This window comes from Anguilla anguilla, chromosome 2 (assembly GCF_013347855.1).
Source record: "Anguilla anguilla isolate fAngAng1 chromosome 2, fAngAng1.pri, whole genome shotgun sequence".
Classification (NCBI taxonomy): Eukaryota; Metazoa; Chordata; class Actinopteri; order Anguilliformes; family Anguillidae; genus Anguilla; species Anguilla anguilla.
The window spans coordinates 31,761,413-31,788,449 of record NC_049202.1 but is presented as its reverse complement, the minus strand read 5'-3'; the positions used below and the strand labels follow the sequence as shown (position 1 = coordinate 31,788,449).

At 39.8% G+C, this 27,037-nt stretch overlaps 2 protein-coding genes across 2 annotated transcripts in view; one reads left to right on the top strand and one right to left on the bottom strand.

The window, feature by feature from the left end:
- The window catches only part of LOC118216637, a 21,949-nt gene extending 21,624 nt beyond the window's left edge, over positions 1-325 (bottom strand). The window contains exon 1 of the transcript XR_004763049.1: positions 46-325. The gene's annotated coding sequence lies outside the window, so the exon portion shown is untranslated. The remainder of the gene's footprint in view (positions 1-45) is intronic.
- LOC118216631 (delta-type opioid receptor-like) overlaps positions 1-27,037 on the top strand; it is a 27,623-nt gene extending 586 nt beyond the window's left edge. Inside the window, exons 2-3 of the mRNA XM_035397993.1 lie at positions 21,028-21,383; positions 24,475-27,037. Coding sequence (XP_035253884.1) covers positions 21,028-21,383; positions 24,475-25,007 — 889 coding nt within the window. The 3' untranslated portion in view covers positions 25,008-27,037. The remainder of the gene's footprint in view (positions 1-21,027; positions 21,384-24,474) is intronic.

Sequence of the window (27,037 nt, the reverse complement as noted above, 5' to 3'; positions counted from 1 at the left end):
GTCTTTCTTACTTACTACGTTTGGTTACCTTTCCTCTTAACTTACCTTGTTTTCCACGCAGATGCTGTACATGCTTTACACCCGACCGTAGTAATTGCCATAGCAACCAAGAAGGAGTAATCCGACTGTAACACTTGCGGTTACTTATTTTTCAATAATAGGGAGGAGTCATAACATCACACCTGTTGGAAGAATTGTGGGAGTCCGTGGTAGGATTTTTTGTTAAAAAACATATGAAATATTAGCCACCGAAACAACGGAAAGCAATTGCAATTAGCTTTGTGTTAAGTGCGATAGCTAAATAGGTTCCCCTTTGCGCGAACGAATCGAGATTTAGCCACAAATTATTAATGCAATAAATCTTTTTTTTTTTTTTTTGCGTAATTTTAAAACAATATTGGCGACTCACACGACCAGTACAACATTTGATTGGTTTATTTCTACTATTAAACCTGTATTTGCGTGGGCGTGTTCTGCAAGTCCATTTTATGGTGCCTTGGCATCATTGCTAGAACCCAGAACCCAATATCAATTCTATGTGTTTTCCATTCTAATAAATGCATTGTTGAAATTCAACCCACGTGTCTTGCAAATTATGTTAGAAATTATAACAGTTAAGTTTTTATTTAAATTTTGTTGTCGATTTGACCATACGTGTCATTGTTAGACCTGGATTTTGTTCCCTTGGTTACCTTATTAGATAGTTGCGCAGCGTACTACCACTCACATTCTTCGTTGTTGATGTGAACAAATGAATATTCAGGAAATATATAACTGAAGTATATGGGTTTTTCTGCGCATGTGGATTTGAAAATGCTGCAAGTAATTGCCATGCACAAGTGTGAACGTTCAGTGTATTTATCAAAGTTCATCGGAGAGTGAAAATGTAAAAAGCTTGTATGAGAAATGGCATCTCATACTGCATCTTTAACTTGCATAGACTGTGCCAACATACAGTCCACAAGCAAAGCTTAAATTCTTGAAAGCTGTGTATGGCAATAATCAGTTTTACTTTCGTCTATAGATACTGTTCAGATCCAAACATTTATTTTGTTTGTTCATGTAAATCTTTATTTCTGTGACTGGGTAATTTATTGCATACTAATTGGCAGTCATTGTGATAAGTAATTTATTAGGGGTCCAAGAACCACAGATGTTGGAACTCTGTTGTTTTTTACAGGGTTGTTTTTGGCTGGACCGCAACAGTGGGGCCAGCCCTACAAACGCGAATGTCTGTGACTGAGTGACTGAGTGATGAAGTTACACCATTGATCGGCCAAGTTATGAAGTTACACCATCGGTCGGCCGGAGAGGTCCAGCCATATACTAGGTTTTGACCTGGTCTTGTTGCTTTAGTTTTTTTCTGCCCATTGACCTCATATGACTATTTAGTATGTCCACGGCATATTAATTTGGTAGGTTTGTTTGGATGGATAAATTCTTCTGAAATATGTTACAGATTGAGCACATTGGTGGTACTATTGAGTAAATAACTATTTTTTGACAATCTCAGCCCCCATGCCCAATTTTCTCTAAAGCCAAAGAATTTGGTACACAGATCCATCTCCTCATGATGGAAAAATTAGCCTCAAGACCCACGATGTGTGTCTGAGCACATTTTTCATAATTTTGAATTTTTAGAAAAACACAAATGCTTATTTTACAAAATTGACATATTTGCAATTCAACCAATTTGGTGTGGTGGAATAAAGATATTATTTTTGTGGTTTCATCAATTAATGGCCAAATGACAAGCCAGTGAACTTTCTGTGGACATGACTTTTCAAAGTGCTTATACATCCTTTATTGTTTGACTTGAAGAGATGACATCTGGTGTAACAAGACCAGGTCAAAACCTAGTATATGGCTGGACCTAGCACACGTGATCTGGCCGACCAATGGTGTAGCTTTATAACTCGGCCGACCAATGGTGTAACTTCATCACTCAGTCACAGACATTCGCGTTTGTAGGGGTGGCCCCGCTGTTGCGGTCCAGCCAAAAATTCACAATCAAAGCCAGACTCTAACCCAAAAGTAGTGGCCCAATCTAGCCACATGGCGGTGCTGTTGAGCTCTATATCTTAAAAAAGTAAAAGAAAATTCACTAAAAAATAACTGGTATGCAAAGATGGTCAGCATGTTTGCAAATGATTGCTTGGACCCTGGAATTGGTGCTTGCAAATATATTTTTATCCTGGCTTCCTTTTTTCCACTTGTCCAGTGTTGAGTTCATTAGGGACAATGCAGTAGCATGGAAAAATATTTGCTCCCTTCCTGATTTCCTCTATTATTTCATATTATCACTCTGAATGGTTTCAGATCTTTAGACAAAATGCAATATTAGACAAGGGTAAACTGAGTAAACGCAAAACTCATTCTTTGAATTATTATTTCATTTGTTTAATGAGAAAAGTTAGCTAACACCCATACCAAACATGGTGGGTGGTAGTGTGATGATGTGGGGATGCTTTGCTGCCTCAGGACCTGGACGACTTGCCATTATTGAAGGAACCATGAATTCTACTCTGTACCAGAAAATTCTTAAGGAGAATGTCCCGTGAGCTGAATTTGAAACATTATTGGGTTATGCAGCAAGACAATGATCCAGCACAAAAGCAAGTTCACATCTGAATAGCTGCAAAGAAATATAATTAAAGTTTTGGAGTGGCCTATTCAAAGTCCTGAATTGAACCCAACCCGATATTGTGGCGGGACCTGAAATTAGAAGTTGATTAGCATGCTTATTAGCATGCTTGAAAACCTAACTGAACTACAACCACTCTGCAAAGAAGAGTTGGCTAAAATTCCTCCACAGTGATGTGTAAGACTGATATCAAATTATAGGAAGTGTTTGGTTGAAGTTATTGCTGCTTATGTGGTGCAACCAGTTATTACATTCAAAGGGAAGATTACTTTTTCACATTGGTTTTTTGGGGTGTTAACTTTTTTGTTAAATAAATGAAATAATTTAAAAATGTGTTTTGTGTTTACTCAGGTTCCCTTTGTCTACATTTTGCCTAAAGTTCTGAGACCATTCAGTGTGACAATATATATGTAATAATGCAGGAAATTAGGGCAAATACTTTATCACGGCACTATGTACTCTGTAAGAGTTGATTTAACACTGAGAATTTACTGTTTAGGGTTAATGTGGCAGGGTTATAATTTACTGCATCCTGACTTTGGTATTTCTGATCGGTAATTCAGTAGTCGCGCCAGGTTTCTCTTCAGCATTTTGGAGTACAGGAATTGAAACAAATATTAATGTCACATAGTGATGAAGTGGCACAAGGCTGCCCCAGCTCGTTGTTGCACATCAAGGACAGGAGGTATTTCAAATACATGTGCTTGAAATATATATTTGCATGTTTCTATTTCATTTGTAAATACAGATTGCACTGCCATATTTTAGTATGGTTTAGACATTTTAGTATGGTTTAAGCATTTCTCAAACTTTTTTTCACCTGTAGGACACTAAAAAAAATAAATTTCAGGTCCCTCCAATTTCTCAGAATTGAAAAACCAAATTTAAACAAAAAATGCAGTCCAAATTTTCCTCTGGACTATTTTTTCAATAATGACGCTTTGAATACTAGTAGACATTAATCCGCCTAATTATTGTATTGTTTGACAGGGGAAACTTTGCCATTTCTTACAGTGCCTTCAGAAAGTATTCAGACCCCTTCACTTTTTCCACATTTTGTTACGTTACAGCCTACAGCACAGTTGACAGTGCATGTCATAGCAAAAACCAAGCCATGAAGTCGAAGGAATTGTCCATAGACCTCTGAGACAGGATTGTGTTAAGGTACAGATATTGGGAAGGGAACAAAAAAATTCTGCAGCATTGAAGGTCCCGAAAAACACAGTGGCCTCTATCATTTTTAATTGGAAGAAGTTTGGAACCACCAGGACTGTTCCTAGAGTTGGCTGCCGGCCAAACTGAGCAATCAGGGGAGAAGGGCCTTGGTCACAGAGTTGACCAAGAACCCGATAGCCACTCTGACAGAGCTCTAGAGTTCCTCTGTGGAGATGGGCAAACCTTCCAGAAGGACAACCATCTCTGTAGTACTCCACCAATCAGGCACCAGTGGTAGAGTGGCCGGACGGTAAGCCACTCCTCAGTAAAAGGCTCATGACAGCCTGCTTGGAGTTTTCCAAAAGGCACCTAAAGGACTCTTGGACCATGAGAAACAAGATTCTCTGGTCTGATGAAACCAAGATTGAACTCTTTGGCCACAATGCCAAGCGTCACGTCCGGAGGAAACCAGGCACCGCTCATCACCTGTCCAATGCCATCCCTACGGTGAAGCATGGTGGTGGCAGCATCATGCTGTGGGGATGTTTTTCCGCGGCAGGAACTTGGAGACTAGTCAGGATTGAGGGAAAGATGAATGGAGCATAGTACAGAGAGATCATTTATGAAAGCCCGCGCCAGAGAACTCAGGACCTCAGACTGGGGTGAAGGTTCACCTTCCAACAGGACAACGACCCTAAGCACACAGCCAAGACAATGCAGGAGTGGCCTGGGGACATGTCTGTGAATGTCCTTGAGTGGCTCAGCCAGAGCCTGGACTTGAACCAGATTGAACATCTCTGGAGAGACCTGAAAATAGCTGTGCATCCAATCTGTTAGAGCTTGAGAGGATCTGCAGAGAAGAATGGGAGGAATACCCCAAATACAGGTGTGCCAAGTTTGTAGGGTCATACCCAAGAAGACTCAAGGCTGTAATCGCTGCCAAAGGTGCCTCATAATATACTGAGTAAAGGGTCTGAATACTTATGTAAATGTGATATTTCAGTTTTTTTTATTTTTAATAAATTTGCAAAAATTTCTAAACCTGTTTTCACTTTGTCATTATGGGGTATTGTGTGTAGATTGATGAGAATAAAAATAAATTGAATCAATTTTATAATAATGCTGTAACGTAACAAAATGTGGAAAAGGTGAAGAATGCTTTCCGAAGGCACTGTATATTGCTTTTGGACCTGAAGTGCTCATAAAGGCCTTTCATGCCAGTAGTATCAGGAATTAAGAAATCTTTTGTTTTGTTTTTTTGTTTTTTGTTTTTGTCTTAGCCATAATCTCAGCATCTTGATGGCTAATTGCAGGTTCTTCCTCTGATGCTGCTGCACATCCTCCTTAAACATTTGCACCTGTTTTTCAGTTTGATCATTCAAACTTATGAAATAACCTCAGTCCTGTGCACACATAGATGGTTATCATTGTCGGACTTGGCTAGAATGGTACGGTGAGAGACAGCTCTTTCACTACCTTCAGATTGAGCTGTGATTGTTTTTTGTGCAACAGTACATTGCTCAGGAGTATATTTGAGTTCAGCAAATGCCAGTAGGTCCCTTTGCTCTCTACCATGTCTTTTGTTGCCATCTTAGCAATTAAATCTTTCATGGTTTCAGCTGGATAGCTGTCACACTGAGGACTCACTACAGAATTGGATGCTTGTTTGCTGTGATCCCTTGGCTTGGATGTTCGTTTCTTTGTTGGGTTAACATCATAGATGTTGACAAGTGGTATGCGAATTTTGCAGCACATATTTTGCACCAAACAGTGTTTTCATTGATCTTTTCTAAATCATTACACACAGTACTCTTTTGGAAGCTTGCTATTTTTTCAACTGACGGAAAGTAAAGTGAATTACAGCAAGCCCCACTCACCCCCTCTATTTCACATTTAGAGCAGTAGCCTAGGTAACATTTGGTGAGGTTTTATTTTAAACAGTTGAAGAATTAAAAAAAATATTTTTTTGATTGTTTATTTTAACATTCAACATGCTTTCTCCCAACTGACATTCTACGAATTGACTAATTTATCACTTCCCTTGTCTCAACCATTATAATTGCACTTATTAATTATAATTGTGGCACTGTGGTGCAGCTGGGGTCTTTCTGTGTGGGGTTTGCATGTTCTCCCATGTTTATGTGGGTTTCCGCCGGGTACTTCGGTTCCCTCCCACAGTCCAAAGACATGCAAGTTAGGTGAATTGGAGCCTCTAAATTGCCCCTCGGTAGGTGTTTGTGTGAGTGAATGGTGTGTGTGCCCTGTGAGGGACTGGAAAACTGTACAGGGTGTATTCTTGCCTCTCGTCCAATGCATGCTGTGATAGACTCCAGCACCTCCCACGAGCCTGACCAGGAATAACCGGGTATTGATAATGGATGTATGAAATAAATCGTTGGAAGGTAATTAGACAAAAGTTAATTATAGTACATTTTCTCCATCCCTCTTGGTCAGGAATTACGACTGTCTTAATGTTTTGGTACTACAGTTATTTTGTTGAATGGTGCACATAAGTGTATGCAACATCTTAATAGAAGTTAAATGGATTCTTGTAGCACTAAAATTGCTTTCACTTTTTACTTAGATACAGGATGCTTTGGCAGCATGGAAATCTTAACATAAGTTCATGTAGTTAAATTTTCTCTGCAGCTGAGTGCTGAACAAGCACGGAATCTGAACAAGCACGGAACCATCCAGACCCACGGCGCAACTCACTTCCGCAGACACATTTTAGCTGGCACCACCTGCGCATGCATCCCACAAAACGTCCCTCAAAGGTCGTCCGTGAGTGAGTGACCACAATTTTCCATGCATAGCCCACGGCGGCAGTTCCTGCGCGCCGTGGGAAAAACAGCTGAAAACCACTACTCTTGATATAGCTTTGCATTGGTATTACAACCTTTTAATATCAATGTACAATGTACAGCATGCTATAGCCACAGTGTTGCAAGATTACGTTACATTACAAGATTTTACACGTGCCTCATAATAATACTGGCCCATCATGTCCTGTCACTGGCCAAAAAGCAGCCATTTCACTGCATCAATGTGTGAAGATGCCAAAATGAAAAGTGAATGTCAAATTTCATTTTCATTCAAATTCATTTCATATTATTAAATGTGATCAGTTGTTCTGGCCAAGTTCTAACAACATAATTTCAGACATTTGTCACCTTTACGTCAAAGTGCAGGTGGCCAGTATGTTGCCACAGAGTGAAAGTGTAGGATGTCCAAACCACAGCTTTTGTAATCTGTGTGTGTATGTCATGTGTGATCACACATTATGAATATAAAATGTATTACTTAGGTATGTCTTGTGTGTGGAAAGTACACATTTAAATTCTTGGTTTAAAAACATTTGTCTCAGAGTTTACAAATACTCAAATGTACTTTAACAAATAGATGCAGAAATGCTGATTCAACAGTCAGCCATTTTGAATGGAGAAAGATCGTCATTTTATTTGGACTACACAGTAGCCCGGTTGAGCTAATACAACCCTTGCAGTTGGCCCGAGCAGACTGCAGGTACCTGATCAACCAGGAGTCGCTCTTGTATTTCAACCTATTTGTCAAACGTACTTATGCGCTGCTGCGAAGAGCTGCCAACATCAGTTGGCAATGGCACAGACAGGATTTGATCCTTTGCCATGGGGTGCATGATCATTACACTGAAATAATAAACAAATCACATACAAATCTGCTACAAATTCAGGGTTCAGCCTGACATTACTGTTGCTTGTATCCTGAAGGAGAAGAGCAGAGAAATGAATTGTTATTTACTTTTGCTGGATTTTTTAAATGTAATTTTTATTGCACAATTATGAAATTACAGTGCAAAAATACATAGAATAACATACCAAAATTCAGTTATACATGTTTTTTTACAGTCTTTCATTGTTTGTCAGTGTCAGACATGTAATTCATCATTTGGTTATTCTCAGCCATAGGGAGCTTCAAATTGCTCAGCCAGCATAGCCTAGAAAAAAGACAGAGCAGGAACTGGGGGTTTACAATCTGAGGGTGAATCTGTGTGTCTGCGTGTGTGTGTGTGTGTGTGTGTGTGTGTGTGTGTGTGTGTGTGTGTCAGAGAGGGTGTCCATGCCCCTGCCCCCCCCCAGATTTTTAACGCACCATATCATTTAGAAATGTAAGTCTGTTAATCCCTCTGTCTTTATAAAGGTTTTTTTTCTGTCTCTCTATTCCTTCCTGGCTCGACATCTATAGCTCATCAAGTAGCTAACTATAATTCTTTACAGTCTACAACACAAGACTCCCTAGACCCTTTTAAGTCCCGGACTGTCTCCTTATCATGCTGCTGCCCCTGGTTCACTCCAGCTTCACACGTTGAAGTCATACCCAAGCTTACAATGACAATCTTAAAATTTGTAGAGGCCTTTGTTACTGCTAGATCGGCTTACAATGCTGACATCATGGGAAGGCAAATTCTAAGACCTTTTTTTGTGTCATAAATAAACTCACTGGAGCACCTGTGAATTCTGCATTGTCCTCACCCCTGAACACCCCCTGTTCTAAATTTCATCCATTCTGAAATTACTGCCATCAACTTGCCACTCTGCTGAGTACTCAGACCCAACCCCTAGGCTTACCCATAGCTCCTCCTCCAGCCCTGGACCTGGCATTGCTTTACCCAGCTTTGATTCAGCTGACACAGATCAAATCTCCAAACTCGTTAGCTGCTCCAAGCCCACGTCCTGTCTTCTGGACCCCATGCCCACTGCCTTACTTATTAGCCTGCCTCTCTAAATCAATCAATATAATTACTGTAATAGTTCACTATGCTCTGGCTCAGTTCCTAATGACCAGAAAATCGCTTCCATTACCCTGATTCTGACAAAAGTCAGCCTTGATCCTGACTCACTGACAAATTACAGGCCAATTTCAAATTTGCCATTACTAGCTAAAGTACAGAAACATGTAGTGGAATCTGAATTACAAAACCACATGCAGAAAAATAGCCACTCCAGTCTGCCTTGTTCATGAAGCACAGCACAGAAACTGCCCTGGTGAAGGTAATTAATGACCTGGACTTAGCTATTGATGCAGGTTATGTCAGCACATTGGTTCTTTTTAATCATAGTGCAGCGTTTGACACGGTCAGTCGCTCACTGTTGCTGGAATGTATGCAGCATTCATTCTCCATTTCTGGCACCATCCTGGGCTGGTTCAAGTCTTACTTGCCTGATAGACAGGACTTTGCTAAACTTAGCACCTTCAAATTTCCCCTGGCTCCTGTCACCCTGTGCATGCCCCAGGGCTCAGTGCTAGGGCCACTGCTTTTCTTCATCTATATGCTATCTCTTGGTGCGACCATTCAAAGGCATGGTCTTGGTTTCCACTGTTTTGCACATGGATTTACGTCAGCTCTTCTCCTTCCAGTCTCCCTCCTCCATCACTGCTCACTTGTCTCTGAGACTTAAAGCACTTGTTGACTGCCTACATTTTTCAGTTAAATAGTGATGAAACAGAAATTCTAGTCATTGCAAATCATTCCCAGCTTTTGAACCTGTACCACTTCACAATAGATATTGATGATTTCACTGTTCAAGCCTCAAAGGCAGTTTGTCCCCTAGGTGTCATACTCGATCCCCTGCTGTCCTTTCAACCTCATGTTAAAAATCTGGTCAAAACATTATTTTTTCACCTTAGAAATATTACTCACCTTCGTCCTTCACTATCCACCTCCACTGCTGAATGCTTAATTCATGCTTTTGTCACCTCCCTGCTTGACTTCTGTAATTTTCTACTCCACGGCCTCCATAACACCCTAATGACCAAACTTCAACACGTCCAAATCTCTGCTGCTTGAATGCTAACTCACACTAGCAACACATCACACCCATTTAAAAAAAATCTACACTGGCTTCCTATGAAGGCGCGTATCAATTACAAAATTATTGTGCTAACCTACAAAGCTCTGAGCTGGCCCCTCCCGGCCTCACTCATCTGCTAACTGTGTGCACTCTCCTTTGCACCCACTGTTCTTCTAATACTGGCACTCTATTCACCATCCCTTAGACCCATGTTTGTAAGTTTAGTGGCAGAACTCTGTGGCTGCTTTTCCAATAAACACCAGGGAAGCAGCGAGTGTAGAAATTTTAAAATACCTCTTCAGTATAAGTTACCCGTAGCTCCACTATTGCCCTGCATTTGTATGTTTGTTTGTGTTTTTACTTTATTCTGTACTCCCTTCTGTATTACTGTCCTATGTATCTGGTTTGCGTTCTGTACTTACTGTACTTGCTTTTTTTTTTTTACCCTTTTACTCTTCATTTTGTTAAGCGACCTTGGGCTCTGGAAAGGAGATAATGGGTGTAGCTAATGGAAAGAGGTACACTACATGGTCAAAAGTATGTGGTCATCCAAGATCTCATCCAAAATTACGGGCATTAATATGGAGCAGGACCACCCTTTGCTGCTATAACAACCTCCACTTTTCTAGAAAGTCTTTATACTACTGTAGATGTTGGAGCATTGCTGCTGGAATTTTCTTCCATTCAGCCAGAAGCACATTCGTGCTGGGCAGTGTTTGGGTGATTAGGCCTGGCACGCAGTTGGCTTTTCAGTTGATCCCAAAGTGTTGGACGGGATTGAGGTCAGGGCTCTGTGCAGGCCAGTCAAGTTCTTCAACACTGTTCTCAACAAAACCATTTCTACATGGACCTCGCCATGTGCCTGAGGGCATTGTCATGCTGAAACAGGGAAGGGCCTCCCCCAAACTGTTGGGAAATCACAGAATCATTTAGAATGTGATTGTATACTGTAGAATTAAGATTTGCCTTCACTGGAACTAAGGGGCCTAGCCCAGACCATGAAAAATAGCCCCAGACTGAAGGGTGTCCAGATACTTTTGGTCAAATAGTGCATGTAAATATATAAATACAAGGCTCCAGAGTGCGACCACGACCAAAAATCTGTCAAGTGCGACTAAACATTTTCATCGGTCGCACCGGTGCGCCTGACATTTAGCAGGTCTGTCTCTGTGTGTGTATGTGTGTAGCGTTATTTTTTTCCCCCATTCCGCATTCTGCGAAGACACGCTACCTACTATGCCTCTGATTGGCTCTGACCAGAGAGGCTCTGACCCTGATATTCTTCTTCACTGAATGCGGGTGGGGGAAAAGAAAGGCATGTGTGTATTAGTTCGGAAGCCGAGAGCGGCCTTGTATGCATATATTTTATTATTTTTTATCCCATTTTCTCGAAATCACAAATTAATTATTGCGTCCCCAAAATCAATTAACACATCAATGGTCTCCTGTTGGTTGTACTAAAACACTTGTAAAAATGTGCTTTTGCATAATTTTGGGGAATTTTTATTGGGAAAATTATTTCATAACTTCACTCTTATGACAGTGTAGTACCCTCAAATTCAGTTCAACCTCCGGGAGCAGCGCACACTTTTTTTTAATTTGAGTTTGTCAAGCACTTAAAACATCAGCACTTTTTAAGTTTATTTTTTAAACAATTGAGGTTATTGCGATTTCTTGTTTATGCTGTGATTTAAATAAAGAAAAAAAAACATTTATCTGCACCTTTATTCCTGTTTACAGGCATTTACATAATGTGTTAAGACATTACCAATGTGTATGGAAACTGACAAAAAAGGTAACGCTTAAAATGTATTATTGCGGCGCCAAAAGGCACGGTATTTATTCTTAGGCAAGTGCAGTGCTTTTCTTCAAAAAGTGCAGTATTTTGGTGACAATGGTGGCATACCTTTATTTTTTTCATAATGTGAGATGTGAATCACTTCACTTAAAATCCCCCCTTTCATGGTACTCATGTTACATGTACCCCCATTCCAGTGCTTTTTGTAATTAGTATTTTCGTTCTTCCCCCTAGATTGACTTGGCATAATTTAGGTCAGAATAATGTTCACTGCATGAACTGAACTGTGTTCTTGGCTATAAATAGCTGTACGAAATGAGTATTGTACCTTATCGAACCTGTGTTTTGTAGTTGTTCCAATGGCTATGATATGCACTTTTGTACATCGCTTTGGATAAAAGTGTCTGCTAAATAAATGTAATGTAATGTTTGAGATGTTTACCTGGCTATGTTTAACTATCAAGATTTGCTCTCCTTCAGTGGAATTTGTTTTGTGTTCACATGAGCACCCACTTACTACCACTGAAACCAGCCAATGAAATGTTTTTGCTGAGGAGCTGATCTATCTTTCAAGCAGCATGCAAGGCATTGAGAGGAGCAATACTGGAACAAAATGACAATTTCTTTGTGTAATACTTCAAAAAGATACAGAATGATCACATCTTGAAAATATTAGGTCACACATTGCATTATTTGTGAAAGAACCACTCAGAAGAACCTCTTTAATTTTTTATAGTGCTACTGTAAGGTGCTGTAGAACCAGAGTGACCGGTGAGGTTTGAAAACACAAAGAATAGTCAGTGGAAATTCAACATTGGTTTATGGAGTGAGTTGAGTCCACTCATCTCTGTGGATGTGGATCAGTATTGGTAGATGTGTAGAAGGCAGTGCAGAAATAGTTTTTGCAGGCTTTTTCACGAAACAGAATTGGAAGGAAATAGGCCTACTTCTTCACAGAGAACCATTGGTCGCTTTTAAAGAGCTCTTTGCATGAAATGGATTCCCCCAACATTTAGCCATTGTTCTTATGTATTTTTATGCGATACTGTAAGTAATGCAGCCCTTCACTGCACACAATGGCCTGATATCCTTCACAATTCATTTTCACTGCATATTACGGAATATTCTACAAGCAGAGACTTGCAACAAATATAGATGTTGCTACAGTGTTGTATCCTAGCAACAATCTGACCCTAACATTTTTCAGCATTGACTGAATTAATAGCAGTTGTTAGCATAATGCTAATAGTATTATGGTTGTGATGGTTTATTTCAAAATGTAAAATCCCTTTATGCAACTATATATCGTCACAAGGCCTTAGATGATTAGGGTTCTCACAGTCGGTCAAACAGTTATACTGTGAGTTACACATTGCCATTTTACGATATTGTGGAAATACGCTATGGACACCCCTTGGTCTGGGGCTGTTTTTCATGTTTCGGCTAGGCCTCTTAGTTCCAGTGAAGGCAAAACAAGTACCCCTCGCTGCAGCCTGCGGGAAGGGGCGGGTCGAGTCAGGGGGGCAGGAATATCAGGGGGTGATGACAGAAGATGAGACATGGTCACTCACACTGTGTGTCTGCTAGATGCTTGCCATTCTTTGCAAGCTATGTTTGACTAGAGGCGATCTTAAGATCTTAATCAAATTTATCTTTTTAATTTATTGTAGGTAATTTAACAGACGTGCTGGCTAGTATGCCTTCATTGTGAAATCATTAACCAATAGTTGTTATGGTTTGAAATGTGGAAGAATTTTTTTCAGGGACACAATGCATTTGGGGAAACTTTTATTTTAAAGAAGGTGGACATGAGTGGTAATGATAGAGGTACCTTGGTTAGTTCCTATTATAAATTAAATTCACAGAACATTACATAGCTTTGCTCATACTCACCTCATTGTCAATTTTACGTATTACATAACAGCCACACGGTACAGCACAACACAGAAATGCACTGAGGGACTCCAATACACAATGCTGCAATGCTACAGTACACCTAAAACTTTGACCAAAAAGCGGGTCCCCTGCTTCTCTTTATGAATTAAGTTATTTAGCAAAGTAAGCAATAGCTGCCTCCTGATTTGTCATAAACAATGAGAAGAATCCAAAGTTTGTTCGTCTTGCGTAAGTTACTTTTTGCGTTTTATTTCTTAAGTTAAAGCAATTTATGCCAGTTTACATTATAAAGATGTATGTAAAATGCATATTTCTTATTATAATAAAGGAAAACAAACCACATATCACCACAATGAAACATCCCATCTAAACCGGTTGGTCTCAATGCGTTTTTGATTGTCTATGTGCAGAATTTGCGGCATAATCCCTGGTGTTCAGTATCGGAATATATTCCCTGCAGCTCTCCCCTTCTCCCTTTTCCAATATAACCTGCAAGACATGCAACAGTTCATGCACTCTCAATTTTTGCTGTATCACATTACATTCATGTATGACCAACAACTTCTCATTCATTTTTTTATTTTAGCATAGCAGAATACAATAATGGCATGCCAACCTTGTGTGCATTCTTTGAGATGTTCTCCACATTGCAGACAAGTGTTTATGTGGTACATATTTCTGAATGCTTTGTGGTGCCTGGAATAAAATCAGTTCCAATTTGCAACACCTGTGTAAGAGACATGTGAACTACTGATAAGGGTGGGGGGGGGGGGGTATCACTACAACACACACCACCCATCCAACCATAGGGTTTTTGGGGGATCAAGCAACTTCATGTTTAACTAGTAACTCACAAGGAGGTTTAAACAACAAATGTTCTCACTGTCCAGTCGCATGAAGTGAGCCCTGGTCCTGAATGTCTGGTGTCCAATAATGCCTCTGAAACAAGTGCAGACCAGTGGCAGAGACATATAGGCTCTGTCGCCTACTTCCAGTAAGATCCTGGATAAAATGTCTGTTGATAGCTGAGTAGAAAACATTAAATACAGTGTCACATTGGGTACAGGCTGTGTTTGAATTACAAATACATACCAAGAGCCTTTACAAGTTACCCTCAAGATAAAGCAATTTCCAGCCTCGTGCCTTTGAAGGGGGACCTTTTAGGGAAAAACATCGTAAAGGTATTGAGCAGTGCTTACAGGTCAGTCTAATAATAATAATAATTATAATTATTTATTTGCTTATTTATTTATTTATTTATTTATTTATATAGCACCTTTCAAACATAGAGCCGAAAGTGCTTTCCAAAGCAGATAAAAGAATAAGGTATAAAATTACATTGATAATGCAAAAATCCCTGTGAGTATTGTACTATATTTATTCCATATCTGCCAGTCCTAAAGTAAATACCAGAACTTGACTAATGAGGACATAATAATCTAGGAGTAGCAGCATTAAGATAACAGGTGGTAGTACAGTGACATTTAATAGTTTGTGCAATAGAGAGGGGTGTGATACACATACCTGGGTGCAGCCACTGTCCACAGTAGTATAATCTGCACATTTAAAAATACATGCATTGCAATTATTCTGTTATCCCTAACATCATATATAGCATGCATGAAAAATGTTCCATCTATACTTTAAATCACAAATTCAGTAAATGTGTAAACCTTGGTATTCTCTTTTTGCTGGGTTTGTTTGTCTTTTAAGTTTGTTAAGTATAAAAATAAATGACCATGACAATGCCTTCTCAAAAACAAGCAGTGGAACTTCAATACAATGGCTGTACGTTTAATGTATACCATTACCTTGCATTTTTCTCTTGATGGGAAGGCTACCCAGTGAGGGGCCAATGGTTGACAGTCAATAAGTCTGTCATGCCTCTGTCCAGCGAACAAATTTTTTTCTGGAAGGATCAGAAATGAAACCGTATTACAAAAATAATGAAGTCCCAGTCACTGACAGTGAGGACATTTAGAGTTTGGTAGCAGTAAGGCAACACGCTTAATTACTGGTCCTGGTTGTACTTCAGCCCAACAGTTTGAAGATGAGTATTTTGTGTGAAAGGAAGGGGGAAAAGAAAAGGTTGCGGGCTTATTCGTTTGAGTAGGAGTTCTCTAGGTGCATAACACACCACCACCTTCATAAAGCTGGCATGTCTTTCTGAATGAGGAAGAAAATATTATATTTCAAATAGTACCTATGAATATGACCCATAATCCAAGCTAGTATTCAGACCTAGATAGAACATCCTTGCCTGCCTAAAGTCCACAAAAACAGTGCAATCCAAGAAAGCCTCACAAATAGTACACTTTTGACTTCGACTGTGCAATTGCTTTTAATATGAATAAGTGCATTTCAACATACATGTGTGAAACAAAAAGGAGCGTCTAGTGTGATGTTGAGTGCATACTGTAAAGAAAAGTAATTTCAGTGAACAATTATTTAGCACTATGACACAAATAGAAAACTACAATTGGGCCTTACCATCAGCATAAAATTGTAAGAGTTGTCTTGTTCACTAAACTTTGTGAACAAGACAGCTAAACTTTGGCTGGTCACCAAATCCTAGTGCATCAGATCTCATAGAGTACATGGAGTCCAAAAAGTCCTGGACTCTCTGCTGTGGCTTTAAGACCTGTACAAAAATATGCAATGTTTACATGATACATGGTCTTCCTAATTTGTATATTACCAACATAGTAGGACAGGAAATATCACAAAAAAATTGCTGAAAGTAAAAAAACAATTTTTGAATGCAGTTCAAACCACTTACACATAGTTTATAATGCCCCTGTGTCCAAATGGGAATGACCAGACAGGCCTTCAAATGTCTGTCTGGAAATAGAAAAACTGTTTAATCTTTTCACAAAGTCACTTTTTTGCACTTCTCCAAGTGTGTTTAGATGGACAAATGAAAATGCATGCCTTGTTTTTAACTTACTGGCAAAGTAATCATAGGATCCACCATGATTGGTGGAACCCAGGTTGATGTAACATAAAGGTCTGCCACAAATATATCTTTGCCCTGTAAAAAATAAAAAATAAATGAATAATATATAAGGCAGTGCCTCCACTGGACCTGTACTCTCAATGCACTTTATTTGATGATAGGTAAATAGATATGTTCATCCATCCATCCATTATCTTTACCCACTTATCCTGAGCAGGGTCACAGGGGGTGCTGGAGCCTATCCCAGTATGCATTGGGTGAGAGGTGGGAATAGACCCTGGACAGGCCGCCAATCTATCGCAGGGCACACACACCATTCACTCACACACTCATACCTATGTGCAATTTAGAGTCTCCAATTGGCCTATCTGCATGTCTTTGGACTGTGGGAGGAAACCGGAGTACCTGGAGGAAACCCACATGGACACAGCGAGAACATACAAACTCCACAAAGAAAGGCCCAAGCCAAGATTCGAACCCACAACCTTCTTACTGGGAGGCGACTGTTTCTTCGGCCTGCAAGTTCTGGGACCAGTGCAATTCTTTGAAGGACATTCTTTTCATCCTTGCTGTTCTGTTGATGCATCACTTAAACAATAGTGCTCAGAGGATCCAGTTACTGGGTGGCAGCCTTTGTTTTCTGGGTTTTCAGCTTTAACCACTAATTTTTCTAATCTTATATTAGCTTTCAGCCTCCTTTCTGCAGCATGTTTGAGGTTCTCTGGCGTGCTGTGGGGCAGTCTTCCCTCATGCATGGAAAACGGTGAATCCTCTGGGCAGCGTCTAGTCATGTGGCTGACTAGTCCCCTTGCGTAATCGTACATAGAGATGTTGGAAAAATGTTGCCAAGATAGCAACACTTCCGCAAAGTCTCTGGGACTCTCTGCTCTCAGGTTAAACTTAACTGAATAAATGACTTAACATGGACATGTGGTTTCAGTCCAGTCACCAGAAAAGATGAAAGTCTTAGTAGTGAAAAACACTGTCCGCAGTAATTGTCCTCAAAACGTACCTTTGCATTGATAAATCATCGTAAAGTATGACAGAAGATACAGGATGATGTAAATTGTTATGGAACAAGCGCAAATCCGCAATTTCTGCGACCGCATACGCGCATGCATCCACGCGCACACCCTCACATAAACACGTGACCTCTTGTTTGGCTCATGACCAACCTTTCCACAAAATCTTGTGCAAATCTGTGAATCCATTCGGGAGTTATGCACCTTTTTGTGATAGGCCGCGCCCATCACCACGCCCCTTCTTGGTAAATCGGCCTTGAAAGTTACTCAGCTCTGCCTTCGGTCGTGACCAACATCCTTGCAAAATTTCAGCGTCCTGGGGCGAAAACTGTGGCCACTACGGGGTGGGACACTTTTTGTGGACCAACCGACTGACCGACCAACAGAGCTATAGATCTGCGGCCGCAGCTAAAAATACAGGAAAAAAGGAGAAAAAGGCTAAAAGGAATTACTTACCAGAAGTACCTCAAACTTTCTGAAACACTTTATTGTATATTGTATTTATTGTAGCTGCATTTGATTTCTCATGAGCAGGCAGTGGAGGCAGAAGGAAGGACCTTTCCGTAGGTAAAAACAGGATTATTGGAGAACAAGCTATCACATGCAGTGTATTTGTGTGTAGCCATCTCCTGTTTTCCTCAGGTCCCACATTGGTGTGTGGAGTGTGGGAGCTGAACTGTGAAGGGCTGTTTGCTCAATGCTGAAGGCTCTGCAGCCTCCCCATGTCTGCTATTTTCTAACTGTGGTGTTGATGGTTTATCCTGCCCTTTTGGAAGGAATCTTTCAGCTCACCTGTGCTAGTGCTGCTGTGCAGATCCTTCCAAGTGTCATAGAATCATTCTTGGAAGAGTACATCCCCCCTACTGTCTGCAGACAATAAATACAAACACCGAAATCACAATATGTGAAATTTCCTGTTAAATAAATAAAACATACACACATATACATTTATGCAAGTATAAAATATATGTGTTGGTAGTTGTTTACATCAGTCAAGTCAGCTTGTTAATACAAGGTTTCTACTTTTTAAACTTAAAAGCCAGTTTACACTGCCACTTCACAATTTCTCTGGTGTTATGTGCTCCTAGTTATTTATTTAATAAAACTGAATTTTGCTGTAATTTTCTATGTCACGCAAGTGTGTTTTGTGTCCCATGTACTTTTTCAGCAATTTACAGGCGATGCGTGTGCACTGTTCGGTTGCGGGTGCAAGCCTCACGCACTGTATAAAATGTTGGTTCATGGCAGCCACTCTCTCTCTCTCTGATCCTGCAGGCACGCACTTCAACACAACGTGACTATTCGTTTGTTCTTTTGTCTTGTACTTGCGATTTTATAAATAATTGTGGTTTATTTAAAAGCGGTAAACACTGCTGGTTGGCATTGTGGTAAATGGTTGTTTTCTTTATTTACTTCACCTTTTTAGTTTCAGTCAGTCAGGGTAGGTCAGCAGCGGGCCGGAAGAATCACCTCCCCCTTTCTCCCCTTTTGTTTTGACTCTCTCTCTGTCCAGTCCTTGTTGCGAGTGAGGTCAGAATTACTTTTAGACAGCTCAGACTGGTCTGAGAGAGAAATGTCTGTCCTTCTGGCTCTGCCCTGTTTGTGTGTTTCCAATTTGTACAATGTCATAGTGAATGTACCTATTTTTGTGCAGAAGGACGCTGTGGTGTTCGGCCTTAGTGCTGGCAGCCGGTTGTTGTAACTCGGTAGTCTTGAGCCGTAACATCTGGTTTCAACATCTAATAATTCATTGCAAAAGCTTAGCCTGTGAGATGCTTCCTGGGCATTGAATTACAATGTCAAATCACGTTTTACAGTATGGCATGACAAAATAATAAAAATACTTACTTTAAAGCTTAGGAAAATAATCAAGCCATATGTGGTACTATCACAACAACGTAACAACAAGTGCATTTAACAGAATGGGGTGAATTGTTCTTTCTAAATAAAATTATGATAATCATTTCTTGTCCCAGTGGCACAAATTTTACGGGCAGAAAAGTTGCACATATAAACAAACTCAGAGATGTGATCACATAACTTCTTTGTCTCCTAGTTTTAATTTCTGTCTAAGTATCCCTACAGTAAAAATGCAGGGATACCTGTGGATTGTGGGGAATGTTTCCATAAGCATTCAGTTTGTCAAACAACCTATTAAAATGTATTTTGTGCCCATTTCTATCATCATGGTCACAGTAGGCGGGAGTGTTTAACGATGTGTAACTACATTGTCTTTCATTTTTAGAGTACAAAACAAAATCTATTTGAAAGCAAAAATCATCTGCTTTACACAACAGTTTGTATCTGCATTTATTGTGAGTGTAAACCTTGTCTCAACAAAAGAAGCAGTTATGGCCTTACAGATGAAAAAACCTCTAAGGCTAATTAACACAATTTTTGTTGTTCAATGGGGCAAATAGGCCTGTATGGATAGTAGACAACGCATTAATTGGCTTTAGCCTGCAGTGCAGAATAATTAATTTAACAAGACAAACAACAGTCATGTAAAGCTCATACTTAAGCAAATTCAAGTTTACTCAAGTTGTGCCAGAGTAAAAATGGCCGGTTTATAACAGGCGAAAAATGACATTTGTATGAAACAACGTATGAAAAAAGGTATTTAAGGACGTTCAGTCCTGATAACAGGGTTTGGACTGACTCTGCTGAATCCAGAATACCTTTCCTGTATTTCTGACAACTGCCTTTCCAGTAAATAAACATCATTTTAATCTTAAGACTTTAGTTGGACACTCCTGCTCGAAAGAGTTTTTAGCAGTGGTGGAAATCCTGCCATGTATTTCTGCCACCCATGAACTCAAGCCGGCTGATTTCATTAATTTGTTCTACCTCCTGGCTGGCTGATTGTGGTAATTAGCAAAAGTCAGGTGGTTGAAACAAAATACTGAGGAGGATGTTTACTTTCTGCACCTGCATTTTCCACTTCTGGTTTTTGGAACAGGGGTGTCCAGGGGGTCCTTGAGGTCAGAAGCGTGTGCAGGTATTGGTGGTTTCCTTTCAATCAACGGCCATTTAAGGCCTTGGGAACAAGGTGTATTTACCCAATCAAATTCACCAAAAACCAGCTGACGCTGCAACCCTCCAGGACTGGATTCTGACAACTGTGTTTTAGAGTATATATTCTGGATATTTCAGGAATTTTCTGCTGAAACTTGCAAAAATAATGCATAATATGCATATTCTCTTGAGATGGCAAGATTAAGAAACACAGGGCCAAGTTTCTTGAATGAGTTACCTCAATGAGGTTGTAGCATAAAAATAAAATAAAAAATATTACAAATAAATAAAATTATATATTTACACAGTTCCTTTGTGGTCTGTGTTGCTGTTTTTTCCCCCTTTTACCCCCAAAACAAATGTGGCTCAAAAAACGGTTTAAACCAAACTGTGGATTTGGAAAAACATTACAGCGCTAATAATTGAAAAGGACACAAAGCAGTATACCTTAAAAGTTAGTCACTGAATTTGCAATGGATACAAAGCTGTTGATTAGGCTTAACTCAAAACTAATTCTATAAATCAATAAAATGAAATGAAAGCACACATTTCACACTCACAAAATATGATATCTTTATAATTTAATCTCTTAGGAATGCACATACTACAGCAGTAATTCCCATTTGACGGTCACAGACTGACTGGCTTCTCTTGCACTTCTTCATCCCTGAAAGGTGTATAAACCACTGCCTATTTTGTCCCCACTCCAGGTATACCAAAATGAAGACAGCCACCAACATCTATATCTTCAATCTGGCCTTGGCTGATGCCCTGGCCACCAGCACACTGCCATTCCAGAGTGTCAACTACCTTATGGGTACCTGGCCCTTTGGGGATGTGCTCTGCAAGATGGTGATGTCCATCGACTACTATAATATGTTCACCAGCATATTCACACTCACCACTATGAGCGTGGACCGCTATATTGCTGTCTGCCACCCTATTAAGGCCCTGGACTTCCGCACACCCCGCAACGCCAAAATCATCAACGTCTGCAACTGGATCCTGTCTTCAGCTATTAGCCTCCCTGTTATGATCATGGCCACCACTGCCATCGACTATAACGGCAAGTTTTACATGCTCTTATGTGTCTCCCTGTTGCCTCTTGATTGCCCCCAGAGCTGTAACGATAACTATAATGGTAAAGATAATTATGTATTGTTGACTAGCATCTACACCAAGGGCGATTTATGCTTTATGTTCACCTGTCAATCAAAATTCACATGCTGAACAATCAACACTCACAACTGGTTTAGTAAAAACCCATGACCAAGTAAATAGGCCTATATTGTTAAAATATAATTTAATATTTCATACACAGTTATATCTTGAAAAGACGCTCTTAGGGAATAGGCTACCTGACGTACATGCTTGAAATGGCAAATAGCTTGGCTGTACTGTATATGTTTCTAGTTGCCTGATTACCACAGTATGATGGGGTTTATGGTTTGTGACAACACTCAATGGGAGTAGACAGAATGTGCTATTAATTGATTTTTTATGACAGATTGCCAAGATAAGCTATCTCACTAACGTTGATCGACTGCAGCTATTGCTTATTTCTCAGAGAAAGCGTCCATGTTAAACTGTACATTTGTATGAAATATCAAAGTGCACCCCAGATGACAGACTAGAAATGACAAACTAGCCTTGTCATCTCAAGTGCACTTTGATGAACATACAGTGAGCACCATAATTCATTGGACAGTGACACATTTTTTGTTATTTTGGTTCTGTACTCTAGCACTTTGAGTTTGAAAGGATACAATGACAATGAAGTTGAAGTGCAGACTGTCAGCTTTAACTTGAGGGTATTTTCATACATATTAGATGAACCGTCTAGAAATTATATAACCTTTTGTACATAGTCCCCCCATTTTTGGGCATCAAAACATATTGGACAGTTTATCATAATGTAGACTAAAGTAATCATTTTTAATATTTGGTTGCGTATCCTTTGCATGCAATGACTGTTTGAAGTCTGCGACGCATAGACATCACCAGACGTTGGGTATCTTCCCTGGTGATGCTCTGCCAGGCCTGTACTGCAGTCATCTTCAGTTCCTGCTTGTTTCGGGGACTTTTTGCCTTCAGTCTCCTCTTCAGCATGTAAAATGCATGTTCAATTGGATTCAGATCCGGTGATTGACTCGGCCAGTCAAGGATTTTCCACTTTTTGGCCGTCAAATACCCCTTCGTTGCTCTAGCATTATGTTTCGGGTCATTGTCTGATTGCATGATGAAGTGCCGTCCAATGAGTTTGGAGGCATTTGGTTTTATCTGAGCAGATAAAATATTTCTGTAGACTTCAGAATTCATTGTTCTACTTCTGTCTGCAGTCACATCATCGATGAAGACAAGTGAGCCCGTTCCACTGGCAGCCATACAGGCCCAAGCCATAACGCCCCTCCACCGTGTTTCACGGATGAGGTGGTATGCTTTGGATCATGGGCATTTCCTTTTTTTCTCCACACTTTCCTCTTTCCATCACTCTGGTACATATTAATCTTTGTCTCATCTGTCCACAAGACTTTGTTCCAGAATTCTTGGGGCTCTTTTAGGTGTTTTTTTAGCAAACTGTAATCTCGCCTTTCTGTTCTTCAGGCTTATCAGTGGTTTGCATCTTGTAGTGTACCCTTTGTAGTCCTGCTGGTGTTGTCTTCTACGTATGGTAGACTTTGACACATCTACACCTGCATCCAAGAGAGTGTTTTTGATCTGTTGGGCTGTTGTCAGGGGGGTTTGCAATGTTCCTGATTGATTGATTTTCATTTCTGAGCCTTATGACGGCCAGCTTAATTTGCATCGACACTGCTGTCTTCCTCATGTTGTCACACCCCAACAACAATCTCCAAAGGAAATTACAAAGTCTAGAATCAAGACTAGACATAAACAGCTCTCTTCTGCATTTACTAACGACACGAATGAATACACCTGCCTAACGAAACACATCTGTGAAGCCAAGTCAACAAATACATGTAGTACCTTAAAATGGGGGGACCATGTACAAAAGGTGCTGTCATTTCTAAACGGTTCATCCGAAAATACCCTCAGATTAAAGCTGACAGTCTGTGCTTCAACCACATTGGCATTGTATCCTTTCGAACTCAAAGTGCTAGAGTACAGAACCAAAATAACAAAAAATGTGTCACTGTCACAAAGTGCTCACTGTATTTGATGGATTGGAAATATTTTGTTAGAGAAGCAGTATGGTGTGATCACTGCCATTTAGCTTAATTGGATTTTTTAGTCATTATTTGTCGTGATGAAATGGCCAAAAACTTACAATTACAATCCACCATCAGTTTGACCTTTGTCTGCTTTGCAGTAAAAATAAGACAAACAGAATGTTCATGTTGCACCAGAAATTGAACTGCATTTGTAGGCCTACTTTGTATTAGCAAAGTTGTGGTGCAGTGAATGCACCATCGCACCATTGCTAGCAATAGCTCAATAGGTTTCTTCAGCTCAGTTTGCATTCTGACATATCAGTGGAAAAGCAACAGAAAAGAAACTTAACTTGATCAGCTTTGGACTAAATACTAGCCCCAGTGAGAAATCATTTGGTTCATTTTACAGGTCCTGTGTGATCCTGTCAGAAACGTTTCCTGTAACACATTAACATAAATTATCATACCAGGAAATTGCAGGGTTATATAATTTATTCATATTATTCACCAAGCTGCTTTAAAAGATATGACAGGCCTTCTCTTCTGACATACTAAAAAGTACTAATTGTGTGATTCTTATGGTAGCTCTACTGTTATGGTTGGCGTGCTGAGAACACTGTATATTACTCATAATATGATGCTACATTTTAAGAGTGCTGCAGTGGCAAAACATGTTGAATAGCAATTAGCTTGGTGGAAAGGAGCAGAGGAAATCATAAATCCACATTTATATTCAATGTAGGTCAAAAGGAAAGGTTGTATCTGTATTTCCGATGGAAAGAAAATTACTATTTCTGGGGTTAAATATTGAACTACAAACATTAGCACTACATTTTACATTGTGACAAAAAATTTGAAATTTTTTGGCAGTGCAGTAGTAGTATGTACTCCATTGATTTTCTGCTTTAGAGTAAAAGGGTTTCTCGTGTCTTATATTCTGCTGTCTGGTATGCAATTTTACTTTTCCCCCATTTGTCTATCCTACAGCCTCAGGCAGCATTGACTGCACACTGATCTTCCCACACCCCTCCTGGTACTGGGAGAACCTGCTGAAGATCTGCGTCTTCATCTTTGCCTTCATCATGCCCGTCCTCATCATCACTGTGTGCTACGGCCTGATGATTCTGCGGCTCAAGAGCGTACGCATGCTGTCCGGCTCCAAGGAGAAGGACCGCAACCTGCGCCGCATCACCCGCATGGTGCTGGTGGTGGTGGCCGTCTTCATCGTCTGCTGGACGCCCATCCACATCTACGTAATCATCAAGGCACTGGTCAACGTCCCCGGCTCCCTGCTGCAGTCGGTTACCTGGCACTTCTGCATCGCCCTGGGCTACACCAACAGCTGCCTCAACCCTGTGCTCTACGCTTTCCTGGACGAAAACTTCAAGCGCTGTTTCAGGGAGTTCTGCTTCCCCACTGCCTCGGGCCTGGTGCTGCAGAGCTCCACCCGCACCCGCAACCTGCACCGGGATGGCAACTCCAGTGGCCTCACCCTGGAGCGGAGCAACCACCAGGTATGACTAGCCCGGGAGATGTCCTCCCTGGACTCCCGCTGCCAGCCATCCAATGACACAAACTCTGAGGTCACCCAGGTCACCACCAGGCTCTGACATTTTGGTGGACCCGGCTGTGGTGTAATGACAGGGTCGATAAATGATTCTGCACAAAGACTGGTCTGCTCCTGCTGATGTGATTATTTGAGCAGCCCCTCTGAAGAGATAACTGGAGCATAGACATATCAGGGTTTTTCCTGGCTCAAAGTAGGGCTTAGGTGGTGACTTTGTGTGACAGTGACTACGGTTGATCTGGCTTTACTGCCACCGTCAATTTGACGTGCCATCTCCCTATATTTAGCTACAATTAGAATGGAAAGTTCTGGTCTACAAGAGACCACCACAGTGCATTGTATACTGAAAAAACGGAATGCATAACAAAAATAGAAATTGAAAGAATTAAAATATTTATTGGAGGGTTACATATTGTAAGTGCCAGAACTGGAAAATACAGCCTGAAAGATTTCCATATTGTAATCGTGGTCATTCAACAAGAATAGTGGTATTTAGAATTTTTGAAATGTGTTTCATTTTTTTCACTAAAAACGTAGGGTACAATATTAAAGCCTTTTCAGAATTTTATTTCTCATTTCAATCTGCACAGATAGGCAAAAACTGTGTAGTTTAATGTCATATAATTCATTTAATTGCACAATGGATAATCACATAATTCTAGTATTTGTGTAGAATTTCCAAATCCTGAATCATTTCCCATTCATTCCATTGAGATTGCATATTTGCATAAACCATTAGCGCATATTTCGGATATTTTAATGGAATTTTGTCCAATTACATCGCATAATGATCAATAAATATATGTTAAAAGTCAGCATATGTGGCATAAATGAACCAATAATTTCCCTATGAACACACAAAACCACAAAAAATTTGAAAGCAGATGCCTAATTGGCATGCACTGTCATTAGCACTGTCTGTTTCACAAAGTTTTGTCTGTATTCTGCAGCAGTTAATTTAGTGTGTCTAAGGTTGCACGTAAAAAAATTTAAAACTTGAAATGCAGTATCAGTCGTGACAAAATTTTACATTTTTCAATGCAGGAGAATCCCTGCATGTGCCATTTCAGAATTTAAGCAAAGGCACATCTATGTTACTAAGCAACAGCAGTAACATTTTATGTAACATATTTTCATAAATGGAATTGTTTTGAGTGCACATTTGTAGATTCTGCCAGGTGATGACCTCGGGTTAGTTGACGCTTTTCAGTGAAAACAGTGTGATACAGTTTCTCAAGTATTGTCCTTGGGATCCTGTGATTTGAAATGCCCACAATGTTTCCTCATACTAACCCTCATTTCTCAAATTCAGTCTTGACCACAGTTTATAATTCTTACATTTTGGCCTTTACATATGTTTGCAAATATTTACAAATGTTGCTGCATATGATCGTCAGTGGCTTTAAATAGTGTACATGCGCTTCAATATTTTCTAATGATCTGTATATGTGTTTCTTGATATATTGCTCGTGTACAGTCAATGTGAATTTTGCACTTGTTACTGTTTTTTTTACAAGGATGATTGGTAGAACATTTTAGTTGTTATAAATGTACCAATGAACATTCTTAAAAATACAGTGTGAGTTGTTTCAGACTGCACACTGGTGCCTTTATTATGAACATTTTAATTGATAGAAAGTAGTATTAAAATGTATATACAGTATTATTGTGTTTATTATGAGTGCAAGAAACACCAGTGAAGATTGCCTTTTCATGACAATACATGTTTTTGTGATATTGAGCATTCTTAAGACAGTGTGGTTCCACATTGCATAATAGTTAATATACGATCAAAACTGTTTTATTTTTGTATGTTTTTTTTGTTTTTTTTACATCTGTGTGGTATATATTAAGAAAGAAGTAACATCTGCATAGCACATACAGAAAGTATCATTCTTTTTACAAATGGGAAATGTGTTAACCTTTGATATTATTGTGAAATTCATGGAATCGTCTAAATAAAATAACTGATATTAAAGCTTA